This window comes from Antechinus flavipes, chromosome 4 (genome assembly GCF_016432865.1).
Source record: "Antechinus flavipes isolate AdamAnt ecotype Samford, QLD, Australia chromosome 4, AdamAnt_v2, whole genome shotgun sequence".
Classification (NCBI taxonomy): Eukaryota; Metazoa; Chordata; class Mammalia; order Dasyuromorphia; family Dasyuridae; genus Antechinus; species Antechinus flavipes.
Genome location: NC_067401.1, coordinates 4,978,737 through 4,998,374, shown reverse-complemented (window position 1 = coordinate 4,998,374; position 19,638 = coordinate 4,978,737). Strand labels below are relative to the sequence as shown.

General features: G+C 44.5%; 1 protein-coding gene across 1 annotated transcript in view; it reads right to left on the bottom strand.

Moving 5' to 3' along the window:
• The window catches only part of LOC127562895 (uncharacterized), a 31,090-nt gene extending 15,865 nt beyond the window's left edge, over positions 1-15,225 (bottom strand). The window contains exons 1-6 of the mRNA XM_051998940.1: positions 14,740-15,225; positions 12,952-13,019; positions 8,654-8,793; positions 7,615-7,812; positions 7,146-7,414; positions 5,574-5,736 (exon numbers count right to left, since the gene is read on the bottom strand). Coding sequence (XP_051854900.1) covers positions 5,574-5,736; positions 7,146-7,414; positions 7,615-7,812; positions 8,654-8,793; positions 12,952-13,019; positions 14,740-14,861 — 960 coding nt within the window. The 5' untranslated portion in view covers positions 14,862-15,225. The remainder of the gene's footprint in view (positions 1-5,573; positions 5,737-7,145; positions 7,415-7,614; positions 7,813-8,653; positions 8,794-12,951; positions 13,020-14,739) is intronic.
• Positions 15,226-19,638: the final 4,413 nt, after the last annotated feature.

Sequence of the window (19,638 nt, the reverse complement as noted above, 5' to 3'; positions counted from 1 at the left end):
ATATCCTAATTTTCTAAGAGAATTTTCAGTTAAAAATATCTGAAAGCAGAATGATAGCACTAGCAATGAAAGGCATGGCAAATGGCCTCCATAACCACTGCATGAGCCCACTGCATTTCCAAAGTAATTTTAAAGCTACTGAAATGATTATTCACAACCTGATTTTAGTTACAAGATCAAGAAAAGGGATCAACTTTTTTAAAAGCAGTATAGGTTCACCTTTAAATAAATCTTTAAAAATTTAAGAGATTGTAATGAAAAGAACTACTAGGTATCTGTCTGTACCCAAAGACTACAGCACAGCCTGGTGGTATGAAATGATGGTCTTAGACATGTACAGAATGCAAACAATAAAATGCTTGTTGGCTGACATGCATCCTCGTGTAATACTGCAGTGAGTTAACCTTTAAGTTCTAATATTAAAAAAAACTTGGAATCATTATTAAACTTCAAAAATATTCCAGTTACTAAATTATTTACAGAAAGGAAAATGAGACGATCATTGCATGTAGTCTCATGAAACAATATCAATTTTTCAAATTACTATGCTTTTTCCTGAACAGAAAATGTCTCCTCTTGCTTAGAAAATCATTCATCCTTTCTGTTGTTGAGTGACTTCTATATCTACTACAAAATCATAAGAGTGAATGTTCCAAGTACCAGAGGTGTGTCGACAGAGACAAGGGAAATATAAGGAACTTTAGTTTTCAAGCTTCACATATAAGAAAACAGATGGATTTTATTTTAGCCCCATACCGTAAGTGATATAGGATTTGCTGCATGATACAAAGAGGCAGCATCTCATTGTGGTTATTGTACTTGAAATCAGGAAGATCTGCCTTCAATTTCTTCCATGATGTTTTCTACAATTCTTTCCTTCACTCTTTCCTCTCACTTCTCAATTCTTTGCAAATTGCAAATTGGATTCCAACTTTATCCCTCAAAATGACTCTCCAAAATTAGCAAGGACCTCTCATTGCCAAATCAACTGGTCTTTTCTCAGGCCTTATCCTTGACTTCTACAACATCGGGCATAGTTGACCATCTGTTTGGTTCATTCCCCGTATACTCTGGGAAGCTGGTCATTCTCTTACCTTGTTAGCTGGCTCCTCTACATTGTATTCCCCAAGGTTGTCTTGGGACCTCCTTTTCCATATCTCTACACTAGCTCACTTACCTTTAATTATTCTCTCTAATCAGAGGACTCCCTAGATCTATCTATCCCTCCTATTTATTCTCCTGATTTCTAGTCCCAATATCAACAACACAGGGTCTCAAATTCAACATGTTCCCAAAAAAACCCTCCTTGTCTTTTCCCAAAACCAAATCTTCTCTATAACTGCAACATCATCATCTAAGTCACCTAGTTTTGTGACTGTCTTCCTGGATTGCTCAATCTCATAGATCTCAATTGTCAAATCTTGCCATTTCTGCCTCCACATCTCATAACCATCCTTTTCATTCAGTCCCTCCATAATCTGGCTCTTCATCATCTTCCATTCAGAAACTGGTCTCTCTGTGTCAAGGTTCACTCTACTCCAATACATTTATCCTCAAGCACAGGGATGACAATGTTGGTTCTTTTATCCAACTCCAGTAGCTCCCTATTACTTCTAAAGGCAAAATGAACTCATATTTGGGCCCTAAAGCTTTTCACAACTTGTCAAACCAGAATTTCAGTCTTATTACACATTTCTTGATGCTCAAGCTCCTCCTAAGCTACATTCTATTTCTCATCTTCAAGCCTTTAGAATGGCAATTTCTCACACATGAATTTCACTCTCTTCTCACTTCTATCTTTCAGACATCTCTCAAGTCTCAGTTCGCCTGAAATTTTCTATGTTAAGTATTTTCTAATTTCCCCAGCCACTAATACTAACAACAACAGAACAATATACATATGAACATGTAAATCAGTATCTATAAATCTCTTATTATGTTCCAGGCACTGTGCCAGCCATTCTTTCTCAATAGAATGTAGATTATTTCTTTCAACTTTGTATTCAGAGAATCTTGTAATGACTGACACATGGTAGGAATCTAAAAATTCTTGCTGACTATTACATTTGTGTGTTTATCAATTCCCTCTCCCATTCCAGGGCTTTCATTTTCTGACCTTCAAAATAGAGATAATACATACTTACTGCATAAGGTTCTCATGTAGTTCAAATCAAACAGTTCACATATATTACTTTGCAGATCAAAAAGCACTACATGACTGTCAGCTATTGTTAGTATCACTAGTAACTAACAGAGTACATCTTCCCACTGATAATCCTTAGAAAGACATAAACAATTTAAATTTTAAATACTGACAATGACATTTTGAAACAGAAAAAGGACCAGAATATTATATATTCTTATCTTTTCTTTTTTAAATGCTTTGACCCTATTTCTTTGAAATCATCATCAAAAATATTTGCCTTGGTGATAGACAAATGGATCAATGACAGAAGTTGTTAAGAGTATTTTGATCATATGAAAAATATGAGCCTTAGAGCTTTTATTTCTTCCTAGAATAGCTGGCTCCAGACCTACTTTAGGTATAATTCTAATTACATGATTTTTTTTAACACTGTCACAGAAATAATACACACAGCCCTAACTTTACCACCTAAACCCTACATTACCCCTTAGGATGCTCACTTACTCCAAAGTCAACGTTCAAAGAGTTAATACTCTCAAGCTTCAGCCTTTACTTACACATATTAACTTCTTTATAACATCTTTACAAAAATATCTGTAATTTTTTCAGCATTTTAGATTCTACAGTTTAAGGTCTCCAGCATGTCAGGTTTGGCTTTTCAGCCCCTTAAGAGTAAAAGCATCCTAACAATAGACATCTCCTGAAGGAAGACTTAGCAATTCTTCCTTTTCTTGCAGAATTCTCTGTAAGTTTCTAAATATTCTGTAGCATACCTAGAGGAAATAAAAATCTTTACACGTCACAATAGAAATTGATTCTGGTTGAAGAAACTTTTCTATTTAAGAGTAGAAAACATTTGAAAATTATTTCAAGTTCATTTCAAGTATAAATTTTCATTCAATAAACTTGTATACCCAGCACTAAAACCAAGTCCCTAGCACATAATAAGCACATAACACTTGAATGATTTTTTAAAAAGAGAATACCCAACTAAAAGAAAAACATATTTTCAGAACATATATAAGTATGTAAATTAGATAGAATGCATTAGAAAATTTATTCTCTGTTATAGAAATACCAGTGTGCAAAGGGTTGACCTAATCTTTTTTACTTTACAAAAAAAAAAATGGATGGATGGAAATGTTTATAAATTCTTCAGTAGTTTTTTATTAAGTCATAAATGAAACCATCCATTGCATGTGTGTCTATTCATCATCTCTGACTATCATCTGATCTAGTATTACCTAAGAATTAGAACTTTCCTAGATATTGAAATGTACCCAGGTCAGCTCCTCATTCTCTAAAAATACAGAATAGTGATGGCTTAGAACACAGCGGCTTTTTAAATTTCAGATAATTTGAGAAAAGCAAATGCTTGTTTCCTCATTAAAAAACAAAAATACTGGATAATGATCCAGCATCAAAAATAGTTCACAGTTTGATTTCCCTTTATCTAAGGATAAAATTAATCCCTCCTACACCTAGATGAACTTTTCTTTTTGGTGTTCAGTAACTCCAAAAGCAAATTCTAATTAAATTTAGACTTGAATCTATACCATCAACGTATCCATAATTAGGTGCTAATACAAAATGTGTCAACATACTGGCTGACATGCATCTGTTAAAAAAAGATTCATATGAAATATAAACAAATATATTTTAATAAATTTACAATAAATATTTATAATCTATGTTATCTACATTATTTATTTATAATATATAATGTAAATAAAATATAAAATATGAAATGTTCACCATCATTCTTAGAAATTTTGCCCCAATCTTGCATAGTGAGACACGTGATTAGTTCTTGAATATTTATCATGTTCACTATGAGGATGCAACCATCAATAGATGTCTTCAAGGTATTTTCCCATCTTGGCTGCTAGCTTCCTAAAACATAAAGATTTTCCCATCCAATTTTAGGCATTTTTTTCTTCCCACAATTTAATTTCATTTGTATAATGAATTTTATCATCTTTGGCAAGATGAAACCCGATTCTGAGATGATGACAGATTTTTCCATTCTTTATTTAAAATCTTTATCATTTCCTGTGATGAAATCCCCTTTCCTTCCTTTAAGTGGTTAGAAATAAAATTATTATCATCCGAGGGAGGTCTTTTTAGGCTTTCCAAAGATGATTAACTTTTTTTTTCTTTATTATTTCTTTTCTAGCTCTTCTTCAATGCTTCTCTTTTGCTCTTTTTTTACTCAATAGGATTAAGCTCTGTTTTATATTAAGAGGTCTCTTCTTTGTATTCTTTAAATTCTGCCTTGGTAGCTTCTTCATATGTTTTTTTCTGTGGCTGTGGAAGCTCCCTCCAAGCTTCAGGAAGCTTCTTCATTATCTCTGTGCTTTTCAGATTTGGATTTTGTTCTTTCAATGTGGGTTGTTGCTCCACTATAAGAGAAATATATGCAGAAAACAGCTTCTTTGGAGCATTAAATAAAGTGCAGTCTTTCCTAAACCATTCCAATCTACCTCTCCTGTTGGTCGATATTCCGAGTTCCATGGACATGTTTTGGCTCTTGTTGGCAGACCAGAGGACGAGGAAAAGAAAGAGATTCTGGATCTCTGGTTTCAGCCCTGCGGGAATTCCTATGTGGATGTTCCCTCCAGTGCTGCAGATGGACAATACAGTCCCAAACCACAGTGTTCAGAGCTGCCTGGGATACCGAGGTTAAGTGATTTGCACAGGGACACACAGTCCAAGCCACAATCTGAACCCTGGTCATCTACTGTTCCATGTTGGGTTTCTCCTACCCAGTTGATGAACAAGCATTTATTTAGCACCTACTGTGCACTGGAGATTGTGTTAGAGTGCTGGAAAAACAGGCAAAAATGAAACATCCCTTGTCTTACAGACAAGGAAACTGAGACTCAGGTCTGCCTCCCGTCTACTTTCCACATTGAGTCCCAACAAATCAGTTATGTATTATGCGCTTCTAATGGGCCAGGAACATGCTGGGTGCTGGGGAAACAAAGGGAGGAATGAATTCCCATCTAGGAACAAACAGATTCAGGTTTTCCTGATGTTACAGCTGCTTTTCTGCCTAGCGCACAGTAGGTCCTACAGGGCCATAGAGGAAGAGCATTAGGTGGGGGATAAGTCTTGAAGTGTTTCCAAAGGGGTGGGGGGAAGGAGGGGAAAAGTTGGAACAAAAAGTTTTGCAATTGTCAATGCTGAAAAATTACCCATACATGTATCTTGTACATAAAAAGCTATAATTAAAAAAAAAAAAAAAGGTTTCTGAGTCTCAGTTTCCTTGTCTGTAAGATGAGGATCAAAAAGTACTTGCAAAGAGGGTTATCAGGAAGATCAGAAGTGAAGGGATCTCTGGAGCTCCATACTGGGAGCCACGGCGAGTGTGTGTGCCGGCGTGTTAACCTCCCCAGCTCCGGGACCCCCTTGTCTTGGCTCTCACCTGGCTGAAGTAGCCATGGAGCAGGCAGGCATTCAGGTAGGAAGCCGCCTGGACCAGTTTGAAGAACCTCACGTAGTTGTTGCTGTTTAAGGCCGTGAAGGCTTGGATGGCGAACTTGACCTCTGGGGAGTTGCAGACGTGGGGCTGGAGCTGCTGCACTTGTCTGCCAAGATGAAGGAGAGAGGGGTCACCCTCCGCTGACCACCACTGTTGAGCAGTGACACAACTTGCTGGTAAGAGCCCTGACTTGGGGTCAAGGCAACCTGCTCACATCCTGCCTCTGTGCTTACTAGTCAGAGACCCCAGGTGCGACCCTCGCCCTCCCTGAGCCTCAGTTTCCCCCTTTGTAAAACAAAAGGTTGGACTTGATAAGTCCCAGGGTCCCTCTCAGCTCAGGCTCTAGGTATATGATGGTCAGCCTTTCTAAAATCACAGGTTCTCTGTCAATAAAAAGTTATTATAAAATAAATTTTAAAAGAATAAAAATAATAAAAAAATAGAATCACAGGTTTCTAGTTCTAGAGCTGGACAGAACCTCAGAGATCATTTAATCCCCTCATGTTACAGAGCAGGAAACGAGCCCTGGCTGGGTAAGGGAATGTCCTACCCAAGGTTACCCAGATAGTGAATGGTAGAGTTGGGAGTCAAATTCACATCCTCGGATGTCAGAGTCTGTACCACATTAACTTAAGAGGTCATCATTAATCCTTTGGTTGGAGAAGCTGCTAGAATGACTTAACATTTATCATCTTGTGAGGGAGAGAGCCTAAGTATTGTTAGCCCCATTTTACTGATGAAAAAACAGAGGCTGGAGTGACCCGGAAGGCAGAACCAGGGCTTATTCCCATGAGCCTCTATTTGAGGGCTCAAGGTTTGGGCCCAATTCTGCTACTTATATCATGTGTGACGTCTTCCAGCTCCTCTCCCCCTCTCCCTCTGCAAAGTGAGGGCACCGCCTCCCCAAAGGGAAGTGAGCGCAGAGAATAATTCGGTGGTCCTAGAATCAGTCAGAGCTGGCAGGAGGCTGGCTTATAATCAAGCTCTGATACCTCCTGGTCCCACATCCCTGCTCCCTCACCTAACGGCCACAGCACTGTCCCAAAGTCTCTGATCTGCCCTAAAGGAAGGGACCTTCCACGCTGAGAGCTCCCCAGCCACGAGCTCACAAACCTAGCCTGAAAACTCAACGGGGACAGAAGGGGACAGGACGATTCCGTCCCTCCTGGAAGCAGACAGGGAGCAGATCCCACTGAGTCCCGGCTTCCTTATCTGTGAAAGGTAAACAGTAACCCTGGCACTCACTGTCTCTAAGGCTGATTAGGGGACAAGTGCTTTCACATGCCTTAAAAGTCACTGAAATGGGAATTATCAGTCCCTGTGGAGGAAATACAAAGAAAGGCATCTCCGACCAAACTGGGGGTCCAACTCATGACCCGAATTCTTAGAAAGTAAATGGTGAGAGAAACTGCCGTGATTCCCACAGAGAAGAGACCACGGAAGGATGGACAAAGCCCACTGGCTGCCCCGTTTCTGTTTGCAGTAACTGAATGTTTTGTGACATTGCGGCTTTACCTGAGAACATCCCCTTGGTTGAGGGCAAGCAAGATGGCGTAGGCTTGGAACTCAGCTTCCCTCCTGCAGGCTGTGCCCTCGCTGGCTAGATCCAAATACATCTCCTTCAGAGTGAAAAGGCATTTGGTTATCTGGTCCTTGTTGATGGGAGCATCGAAGGTGGCGATGGACTCCTCACACAGGTGGTGGGCACAGTGGATATGGAAACGAGCACATTTCTCCATCAGGGACACCGTCTGAGGGTCATGGAGGTGTTGGTGGATAATGTCCTACAAAGACAGAAAAGCAATCGGGAAATTTGTGCAAGATCCCCTGGGCACTGAAACCCACGTGTAGGATACAGAAATTCAGGAGAAGAGGCATGCGGTCATGGGGTTTGGCAGGTTGGGGACCCATGTACCAGAAAGCAGAGGCGAGCCTTCGGTCCACCTTCGCTCTCAGCTCAGCCACACTAATATGGAGAACACACCTTCCTTATCCCATGGGTCCTGTTCCACACAAAGCTGTACCAGTCCTGGTAGTTCCTCTCTCCTTGGTCCATGATGTGGGTGACGATATAATCCATGGTCATACTCAGCACAGCCAAGGGCCGGAGCTCGTGGGGCAGAAGTTTCTCCAGGCTACCAGAGGACCTGCTGTATTCCTTAATGGCTGCTGTGTGGTCTACCTGAGGAAAAGAACACCGGTGTGAGCTCAGGTTCTGGAGGTGGGACAGGGGGCGGGTCGTGTATGGCCGATGGATCATGGACGACCAAAGAGTAGTCACAGAATCATGCAATGTGAGAGCTTGGAGCTCTCCAACGGAGTCTAATAACACCCCCAAAGTGATTAACAAATGACCATGTATTAAGCACTTCCTATGCTTCAGGCACTGGGCTAAGTATTGGGGACAGGTTTAAAAAAAAAATCCCTGATCACAAGGAATTTATATTTTAATGCAATTCCCCCTCAAATGAGTTCTCCAAAATGGCCATCCAGCCTCTGCTAAGCAAGATCATGGCACTACTTTGACGAGTGTCTCGTCTTCTCCCTCTTGATTTTTGCTTCAAAGTTATACCCAACCACACCAGCCTCTGGGTGACTCTTGTTTAAGTCTTCGGGACTTGTGTCTATGTGTATTGATGTTGATATACATATATATTCATATTCACACGTGTTTGCATATATACACATTGCATGCATACATGGCTGAGTCTCTTTGAATCCAGGATCACACCCATCGGGGAAAACCTTCAGAGAGCAGAATTTTAAGGTGACCAACATGTCCTCTGAATGACTAACTAGGGAATAAGTCTTGGGGAAACAAAACTTGTCACCCATTCACATAAACGTGTTCAGAAGCCCGAGAATTGCCAATTATACACTTTGCCCATCAGTGTCATGGACATTAGACTCTCTTCCATCATCCTCATCCTCGGTCATCTCCTCCATTAGACAACACCATTAGTATTTGTAAGAGTTGAAAGAAAAAGATAGATAGATACATTCACCTCCAGGAGCAATGGTACCTTGTCAGTGCCCGGGAGCATCTCAAAGGGGCTGAGCTGGCTCTGAATCTCCCTCAGGTAGCGCTCCTTCTCAGGACACATGTCTGGACACGTACCAGTAAGAGCTTCAGCTTTGTCCAGGGCCACTATCCTTTTTCGATCTAAGAAGGAGAGGGATGGGTTACTGAGAACAAGGAGGGGAAAAATCAGTGGGCTGGAATGAGAGGATCTACGTTCCCATCTTGGCTTGTCACCTTGAAAAAACCTTCCAGTGTTTTTGAGCCTCATTTTCCTCTTCTGTGAACAAATGAAAAGATGAAGGGCAGGTTTGTCCCATCTAGGGAATTTTGGGCTTCTGACTCCAGAAAGCTTCACAACAAAAGAAAGGACACAGTCTCCCCTCACCTAATCTTGGTAAATCCATATCGGTGCCTAGGGATCGCTTCTTCTCCTTCTTAGAGCTGAAGAACCAACCCCTATTGATAATGGATTGACTAGAGGAGTTGGCGTGAAACTCGCTGTGGCTTTCGCCCACTGCTTGGAACTCTGCTTTCACGGACCAAGCTGCACAAAGCTAGGCTCTCTCCCATGTAAGAGATGCTCAGGTGCTAGAAGACAGTTCTCATCCCCTTCCTACCCTGTTCTTTCCTCTGCTCAGTATTCCCTAGTGCACTTAAGTGATTGACGCACGGCATGATTTTATGCCCATTCACCGCCTGGGCTGCGCCCCCCTGGAGACGGGGCTCGAATTTGACAATGTCTTCTCTAAAATATGCTGCCCGTAACTTTACCCAGAAGTTTAGTCCAGACGCGGTCCCTGCATCCTATGTCACAAATCTTGTCCATGGTTTTCTCCCCAGATGAGTGGGAATTCTGTCCAGTTCCAAAATAGGATCCAGGAACAGGGGATCCTGGTCTTGATTTGGTCAAAAGCCAATGGTGTGATCAGGACACAAGTGACTCAGAGCCAGACTCGGCGACCTGCTATTTGTGTGACCCTGAATACATCATTTCGCTGCTCTGAACCACAGTTCCTCATCTACAAAGTCTGGGAATTGGGAGGTGGGGAGAAATGCTTCCTTCTTCTGTGATATCATTATTTTTTCTAATAAATGTAGGCTGAGGGTGAGAAGTTATCATCAGGAAGAACCAAAGTATCCCCAGAATCAATCAGAAACACACCAGCCCATGTCTGCTTTTGCCCAGTCACAGCAAAGGATAAATTGCTTTCATTGAACTTGAGTTGGAAGGAACCTGACAGATTGTCTTTTATTCATGAAAAAAAACCAGACCTAGAGCAGTTAATGACCTCCCCAAAGTTACATAGATTATTGGCAGGGCTGACAACAAACCTGTCAGGGCTTCCAGGCCAGAGCTCCTATTGTACCAATTACTTAGAATTGACAAGAGAAGCTGGGAATTGGCCAATCAGTCAACAATCACGTTTTCCTAACACTGTGCTAGGCACTGGGGGTCCCAAGAAGGTCTTAAAGCCCTTCTTAAAGGTCTGCTCTTAAAGAGACAAATACAAACGAATACATGCCAAGATGAAATATATAGCACAAACTGGAGATCAGTGAGCAAGGGAGGGCATTATTGATGAGAACTCAGAAAGTCTACAGTGGGGTTTTAGTAGGATTCAAAGGAGCCAGGAGACAGAGATGAGGAAGGGGAGCATTCTGGGCAGAGAACACAGCCTGAGAAAATGCCCAGAGTCTGGAGAGAGAGAGTATGTGTATCATGAGAAACAGTAGGGAGGTCGGGGACATTGGCTTAAAGGGTACATCGGGGCAAGATGTAAAGAGCTAAAAAAGCAGAGAAATGATCATGAAGGACCTTGAACATCAAACATAAGATTTCATGTTTGACCCTAAAGGTGATAGTGGAGTTTATAAAATAGAGGAGTGACATAGTCAGACTTGCACTTTAGGAAGATCAGTTTGACAACTGACGAGGAGACAGACTGGGAGAGTGGGAGGGACTTGAAGCAGACAGACCCACCAGCAGTAGGTGTGAGGTGATGAGGGCCTGGACCAGAACAATGGAAGTGTCTGAAGGGGGAGGGGGAAATGCCTGAATGATATTAAGAAGATCAAATAACTGAGCTTGGCAGTAGATCTGATACCGGTAAGTGAGAAGGAGAGAGAATCAAGGGTGATCCTAAGCTGTAAGCCTGAGGGATGGGGAGGAAGGGAGCACCCTCAAGAAACAAGGAAATCCGAAGGGGGTATTTGAGGGGATGGATAATAAGTTCATTTTAAGACTTGTCGAGTTTAAGATGTCTACGGGAGATTCAAGTCAAGATATCTAATGGGCGGTTGGAGATGACATAAGGTAAGGGTTGGATAATTCAATCTGAGAATCATCCACAAAAAAATGATAATTAAATCCATTAGAACTGATGAGATTCCCAAGGGAAGTGCTATAGAGGGAGAAGAAGAAAGTCCAGGACAGAGCCTGGGGGCAGATGCACCATTAGCAACCAGCCGTGACCAAGATCAAAATCAGCTGAGATTATGTAGAATGGACTCAATTAACAGTTGCCTGGTTTTCACCAATTTTATTCAGCAGCACATGAGGAGAAGTAACGATAATGAATAGTGTGAGCAATCCAAGGTTGAGGCAGGGCATGAACAGCAATAGGAAAAGGGAGTGCGGGATTCAAGAGGACTGTGTAGAGTTGGATTAGGTGACCAAGGAAATAAGAGGGGGAAGTGATGGGGGTGGTGGGAGGAGGCAGGGAGATGGCTGGGAAAGAACCGAAGAGTCAAGGAACTGGAGGTCATGGGAAAGATAAAGACGGGAGTTGGGATTACAAGTCGGAGGGAAAGATGGAATGGTATTAGATTGTTATCAAACAAGGCAATTTCATAGTTTATGAATATAAAAGTGGTGCATTTATGGGAGACACCGGTATAACCACTGAGTCGTGTGTGTGTGTGTGTGTGTGTGTGTGTGTGTGGTTGAGTTAGGGTGGAAAATTGGGTTATGGGAACTGAGATGTATCGTGGATCAAATGAGAAAACCCAAGGAAAGTGCTTTGCAGCCTCGGAGTTCTACATAAATGCTCACTCTTATTAGGAAGTTCTCTCTACCTTCTCCTACCAGTCCTAGTCAGTTTTCTGATAGGATAGAAAAGTCCTTGTTTTCTAATTAAAACTGATAGATTTAGAACCTGAATAAAAATAGGTTCAAGTCTTGGCTGGAATATTGACTAGTTGGGTGATCTTGGGCAAGACATTTAACTTCCCTAAACCTCTCTTTCCTCCTCAATAAAATGGGATTATTGTACTTTTACTCCCCTTCCGCCAGGTGGTTATCTCTTCTTCTACTTATTCTTCCTTCAATGACACTAACCTTAATTTTTTTCACACAAATCACTGATTCTTCTCGTGGCCAAAATTCTCTCCCATTTCATCTCCATCTCCTGGCCTCCCAGGCTTCAACCCCACCTTCTACAAAAAGACTTTCCTGATCCCCCTTAATGCTAATGTTTCCCCTCTGAATTCCCCCAGTTTATCCTCCACATCTCATTTATATATAACTGATTGTACATTGTCTCTCCATTGGACTGTGAGGTTCTTGAGAGCACATTTTGTATGTGTCCCATCACAGCTTCTGACACACACAAAGATAATCATAACTTCGATCATGTCATTACCTATAAATGGAATACATTCACTCCTGTGTTCACAAACTCTGGACTTGCCTTCTCTCACGGATACTTAATCAATGCTAGTTGATGTGATGCTCAAATAGGATAATGTGCATAAAGTGCTTTGTAAGTTTTAAAAGGCTCTAGTACCAGATATTATTATTTTTATTTTTCTTGTTGAGCACTTCAAGCAGATTACAGATCCAAAATTCTACCTCGGAGAGGAAGGAAGTCTCGCTGGGGTTACTCAGCCCTGCTCACAAAGTCCATCACTTTCCCGGGGCTGGGAAGGAGCAGAGGATTCAGGGGCCACCAAGGAGCCAGCAGCCCCAGGGAGCCAGGGACCACCAGGGGCACCAGGGAGGTAAGAGGCCCCCAGGGAGTGAGGGACCACCAGGGGCCACCAAGGAGCCAGCAGCCCCAGGGAGCCAGGGGCCACCAGGGGCACCAGGGAGGTAAGAGGCCCCCAGGGAGCGAGGGACCACCAGGGGCCACCAAGGAGCCAGCAGCCCCCAGGGAGCCAGGGACCACCGGGGCACCAGGGAGTTAAGAGGCCCCCAGGGACCCAGGGCACCAGGAAGCCAGGGGCCTCCAAGGAGTCAGGGGCCTGCGAGCTCCTGGCTGCTTCCCTCTGCTTCGGGGAAAGGCCAGGCGCATAGCTTACCTTCTCGAAGAAGTCTGTCCCTCTGCTCAAGGATGGTGTATTTTTCTTCTGAGCTGCTGAAGGAAGAGCTGCAGAGAAATGAGAGCGTGAGGTTCATCTCTGCTTCTGCCCTGCACGGCCTGACGCCCGGCCAGCTTCTGAGCCTTCACCTGTAACTCCTCCCAAGGGGCTCCCCTTAGCCCGGAGAAGCTCTTACCCAAAGAGGGGCCCATCTTCATTACAAAACCTTCCTTAACAGTTTAATGGCGGTGAAACCCACATACGCGCTCATATTTGATCCTTACAAACTCCCTTTTTGCTTCAAAGAGCAGACGTCCCTTTTGCGGACCACGCCTCCCTCCCCCATTTGATTGTAAGCTCCTCCAGGGCAGGGACTTCTGGTTTCAGTTTTCATATAATCAGAGTCCCTGGGACTCCCTGGGATCCAATAGCATTTTATTCACTTGAAAACCCAATTCCCAGAACTATGGTGGGGGTGGGGTTAAAAAAAGCAGTGGGTCACACAGGGACCAGAAGGTGGCCCGGGACTACCCCAAATTCTCAATCTGATGACCAGAGGCGGACAGAGCAGGACAGCAGAAGTGCTCTGGATCTGGCATCCGGAAGAGCTGGACTCAAATCTAGCTCTTTCATTAGCTGGGTAAGTCTCAGTTTCCCTATAGGTAAAATGGGAAAGCGATCTCTCAGTTATCTCTCAGGACTGTTGTGAGGATCCAATTAAATAAAATGTGCAGTTTTTCAAAGATCAAAGGACTGCGGAAATGTGAATTATCTTTTTCTCATCTTTTCAATGAGCATTGAAATAATAATTATATTATATATATTATATTGTATTATACACATATATAACAATATCATTTGAAAATAATCATAGGGAACCACTTGCTTCCACAGAGTACCAGCTCCGACTGGAACAGAATTTCCCATAGACCCCCCCCTCCGCCACTAGCCTGCTACAGCTCCTACTAACTGACTTAATTAAACCATACATATTATTATTATTTCCAGAGAAGTCACAGAACAGTTTAATCACAAACCAGTGCTATCCTCGGCTCCTTGATCAGTGAATCAGGTTATGCTGATCCTTGCTGAGATACGGCCCTCAGGAAGAACGGGAAGAAGGGATGGGAAGAGAAAAGTGAAAAAGAAAAGGGTGGAGAGGGTCCGAGAAAGGAAGAAGATGGAGACGAGTCACAGAAGAGGAGGGGGTGATTTAGGGGGGCCAGAGAGAGGCGGCCGTCATGATTCCTCTCAGAAGACCTGAGTTCAAATTCTAGCTCTGGCCTTTCTTACCGGGGTGACCTTTGGCAAGGGACTAATGTCTCTGGATTTCTGCTTTTCCTTCTGGCTCTCATTTCGGATTCTAACTAAATTAACTGTAGAGAGAGGATGAGGTCTGAGAAGGGTCTGACCCAGAGCTGGGACCATGAGCCGTTCCTCGGAGGAAACTCTGGGCGCCCATCCCGCCGAGGTGAGGGGCGCCATTGATCCAAGCCTCCCCACGTCCTGTAGGCTCTCCCTGAGAAGGGGCTCTGCGGCCCGACCCGCCCCAGAACACTGCAGGAGCCCAGCAGAAGCAGGAGGAAGGATGGCGGTGGGTCTTTCCCGCCAGAAGTAGACGCCCCACTTCTCCTGGGATGTCTACAAGCTCTCTCTTGCCTTCCTCCCACCACCACGAAGAAAAGAAGATGCTCCCAGGTCCTGCCCTTCCCCCTGGGGCTCATAGGATGTTCCGAAGCCCGCCCCTCGTGGGGAGACCGCCGCCCCTTCCCTTCCGGGTCCTCTTACCTCCTCCGCGGTCCTTGGGCAGCAGAAGAAAGCAGCTGGCCCACGGGGATGAAGGCTGTCAAGGCGGTCCTCCGGGGGCTACTGGCCATGCCGGGACTGAGCAGGCCCTGCCTTCCCAGCATGGGGAAGGAAGCCCCAGACTGACGCTGTCTCGACGAAAGTTACAATGAACACGACAAGTGATGGAAATCACATAGGGTGAAGTCCCCAGGATCCCCGATCCCCGAGATTGCCTTTGGGGCAGCGGTAACGACTCTCAGATAACCGGAGGAAAGTGGCCACTGGCCAGTGACATCTTCACTGGCCTGCGGATGTGCCCTTTTCCCACTGAAAGGCGCCCCTTCGCTGCCACCAGGTCCCAGGGAAGCCAAGGCCTTGTGGTCCCGAAAGTCTGGGGATCCTCAAACCAAGGGTATTCGGCTAAAGGGGGACGGCCGCTAGATGAGTGTAGCGGGGAACCTGCAGAGCAGAGACCAAGACCCCAGGCATTTCCTGGTCCTCCTGCTCCAGAACCTTGGCATTCAAAGGAAAACACAGGAACTCTGGGCCCCTGGAACATTCCAACCGAGCTGAACCAAGAGGGAGGGGAGGAAAGCCCGGGAGGAGGACGCTGGGACGGACTCGGGGCTGGGGGTCGGGGAGAAAGAGCCTGGGCAGCGGGGGGATTCTCTCTGAATTTTCAGCGAAGAAACGTTAGCAGCTTCTGGCTCTACGCCGCTCTGAGAAGTGGACGGACGTCGGACACAGACTGGGCCAAGTCACCCACTTCCCGATGGACTGCCGACCCCCGGGTGCCAACTGTGCCTTGGGAGCGAGTGTGCTCCGAGAGGGCCGAGGACCCCGTGGCTTTTAAGGGGCCGAGGACCCCGTGGCTTTTAAGGGGCCGAGGACCCTGTGGCTTTTAAGGGGGCGGACATTGGGAGCGGTCGCCCGGCCTGTCTGCGGGAGCCAGCAGAAGCAGGAGGAAGGATGGCGGTGGGTCTTTCCCGCCGGAAGTAGACAGGCCGGCTCTCTTGGCCTTTTCAGTCAGATTAGCAGCGACAGTGTAATGATGGAAACGGGGCTTCTCCTCTTCACTACGGGCCCCTCCTCTCTGTGCCCAGGCAGCGACAGGCTGGATTCAGGCCATCCCATCCCCAAGCCTGAAAGTCCCAGCCTGGGCTCGTGAGTCAGGCCAGTCGGCCTTGGGAAAAGCACTCGCTCATTAAGCATCTCCTTGTGCTCATCGCGAAGGACGCAGAGAAGGCCCCGGCCCAGCCCCTGGGCTCTGTGGGCATTCTACCAACAACTGCCCACATACAAGCGCTAATGGGGGGAAGGGGCAAGTCCCTGGGAAAGACCTCAGGGAGCAGCAAGGCCAGTGTTTGTCCCTCCCTGCCACTGAACAATGAGAAATAACACAGACACTTAGTGCGGCAAAAATCCGCACTCGGCCAGATCCAAAACACCTGACGCGCTCTGGGTTTGCCTCTCGGGTGGAAAACGGGTATTGTGATTATCTCCAGACTCGGCGGTTCATTCACTGTGGATCCGGGTAGGTCCCTGAAAGTAGTTTGGTGCACGCTTTATGGGATGGTCCCACAGGGCCTTTCTCTCACATGCTCCAAGCAGCTCCATCCCTGCTATGAAGTTAAAATAATTGTAGCCTAGAGACAGCGCTGCTGGTCCTGTGGTTTCAGCCATATAGAAAAATCTTGGGGGCAGCTAGATGGCCCAGTGGGTAGAGCATTAGCCCTGAAGTCAGGAGGATCTGAGTTCAAACCTGGTCTCAGACACTTAACACTTCCTGGCTGTGTGACCCTGAGCAAGTCACTTAACCCCAATTGCTTCAGAAAAAAGAAAAAAGAAAAAATTCAGAGGAGGAAACTTCTTCCAATGCAACTTTTAAGCTTTGAAAGCTGCCTAGTGCAGTGGATAGAGCATCAGCCCTGAAGTCAGGAGGAGCTGAATTCAAATCTGGTCTCAGACATTTTCTAGCTGTGTGGCCCTGGGCTCAGCAAAATAATAATAATAATAATAATAATAATAATAATAATAATAATAATAATAATAATAATATATAATAAAGTTGCCTAAATCACTTGCTGGTTCCAGTCCTAGCTTTCTCTCTGCCATTGATATCATGCTGTTTCTCAACAATGTTGATAATAGTAATAATAATAACATAGCATCTTATGTGAGCATTATTTTTATCTCAACACTGCTGAAAATATAAGAATTAAATGATGGTGATAAAAGAGTGAGATAACAATAAGAGATTTCACCCATTATTCAATCTCCGAACTACATGAAATGCGCAGCTTTCCGAATACTAAGGTCTATGAGTGGAGGTTATGTGGGACAGGGGCTACGCTCAGAGTCTGGCCTCTCATGGAAGAGCTCCCACAGAGACTTTGAAGAGCCAGTTGAGGATTAGCAAAGTCTCATGCTCTTATTCGCCTGCTAACGGCAATGGATTTACGCAGTGGTTGGCGCTGGTCCCTTTGCAAACATTAGGTCCCTGCCAACACCACGAGGTAGATAGTCGCGGTATCATCGGTCCCATTTGACCAATGCAAAAAGACTTGGACACTTGATGTAACTTGCCCAGGTCACCCAGCTGATCAAGGTCAGGTGTATGTTTTGAACACAGCTCTTTCTGACTCCCAATCCTATGCTCTATCCATTACATCACTGCTTCTTAGGATTGGAAGTCATCCTACATTTCAAAAATCCATGGGAAACAGGGCGATAAAGGGACATAGGACTTGACTGGGAATCAGAAGACTTAATTATTTGAATGATCTTGAGTTTCCTGGACTCAGTTTACCCCTCTGTAGAATAAGAGGGTTGGACTAGGTGACTTTTGAGATTTCTTCCAGCTTGAGATCAATGTTTAGTGATGCTATGATCTCCCAGTGTAGACCACTAACACTGACGGCTGGATACAGCAGGTGATCTGCCATTGTCGCTTTTGTCCAAAAATCCAAATAATCCCTGCTCCAACCCTATGCCTTTGATGTAGGAGATGGATCCCTTTAACTGTGGCTGGGCTAATCCTCAAATAACAGAAGCAAGTCAAGCCCTTGACGGGGCCTGACCTTAAGTTCTTCAAGCTCATTAGGATTAGCCTAAGCTTGTACCATAGGGACAGACTCCTTAGGAAGCCAAGGTCAAGTCCAGTCTCTGAGGAGACACCAGATGCAGGTTTCCGTGAGTGTAATCATCAGCTCGAACAGCTCTCTGTAACGACACGTGACTACATGGGCACATCCAAGGGATGTAAAGAAAGAGGTTTTCTGAGATGGTTAATGCTTTCTCACTTTCCCTTTATGCCTGTGTCCAACAAAGGTGTTATTGCAAAGAGGTCAAGTCCGACTCTGAGAGACAAACATCTGGACCCAGTCAGACAACAAGCATTTATTAGACACTTACTATGTACTGTATTAAATGTTTTCCATGCAAATAAAGAGTTTTTGCTCCCAAAATGCTCACAACCTAATGGAAGAAAATCATATGAATAATTCCATACCTATAACATAAAGAGCAGATAAAAGCAGTTTCAGAGAAGAAAGCACCAGTCGTTGAGTGGAGTGGGAAAGAGCTCCTGTAGAAAGGGGGATTTGAGCTGTCAGAGAAGAAATGAGAAGGGAGAGCATTACAGTCGGGGGTATAGACTGGGAAAATGTGCAATGTTAAGAAATGGTTGGTGGTTTGAAATCAGAGAAGTTAGTGTGACTGGATTGTAGAATATGTAAATAGGATTAAAGAGTAAGAAAATAGTGAAGGTGGGAAGGGATTGGGTTGTGAAAGGCATTAAATGCCAAGCAAGATGTTATATTTGATCCTGGAGGTAATAGGGAGCCATTGAATATAAAGTGATATCACCTTGGCAGGCAAGTGAAGAAAGAACTGCATCAGGGGAAACCTGAGTCAGGTCCCTAATTAGAAAGCAAATGCAAAGGTTCAAGTGTGAGTTGATGAAAACCTCCAGGAGGGCAGAAACTGTGTAAGTGAAGAAAAAGACACAGACAGGGGAGGTCTTGAAGGGGAATGTGACAAGATTTGGCATTGGAAACACTAAGTCATGGGAAGGAAAAAGGAGTGCTTAGCTACAAGTTGTGGTGACGTGGAAGATGGGGAAAGCCTTAACCTATTAAGGCTGGGTTTGTTATGAAGGGGGCAGTTTGGGGAGAAAGAGACCAAGTTCGGTTTTGAACATGCTGAGTTTGACGTGAACAGAGGCCATCCAGTTCTGGACGTCAAGGGGGCAGTGGGTGACACAGAAAAAGAGGACGCGGTCAGGAATCAACTCTATGGCATCGGTGACCTGCAGTATCAGGAAGGCTGGAGACTGAACAATCACTTTGGATCTGGTTTCAGGCAAAGTCAAGGGAGGCTTGCGAATCATAGATTCGGAGCTGGAAGAAGCCTATAGAGGAGGAAACAGGCTAAGAGAGAAGAAATGACCTACTATGGCAACGACAGTGTAGGAAGGGACCAATCTCCGGAACCATCTCATCCAGCCTCCTGAGCAAAACCTAAAGCCAAGATCACACAGGTAATAAGCAACAGAGGCAAGATTTGAACCCTCATTCCCTGACCCCAGAGCCAGCACTCTTTCTCCTGCCTTACAATGGATGAGAGATGCTTCAGGTTATTAAGTGCCTGCACATAATAAATAATGGAAACAAGGACTTCAGAGAAACACATAAAGATTTGGATTAACCGGTACACTGTGAAATTAATACAACCAAGGGAATATTATACTCAATAAAGATGAAAATGAGGATGAAAAAGGTTACTGAAATAAGGCTGAATGAGGAATAATCAGAAAAAAAATCAGTAATAGTTATGGGAGACAGAGAACGACAGAGGCTTACTTCTCCTGCTAAGGTGGAGATCGATCAAGCGATCAAC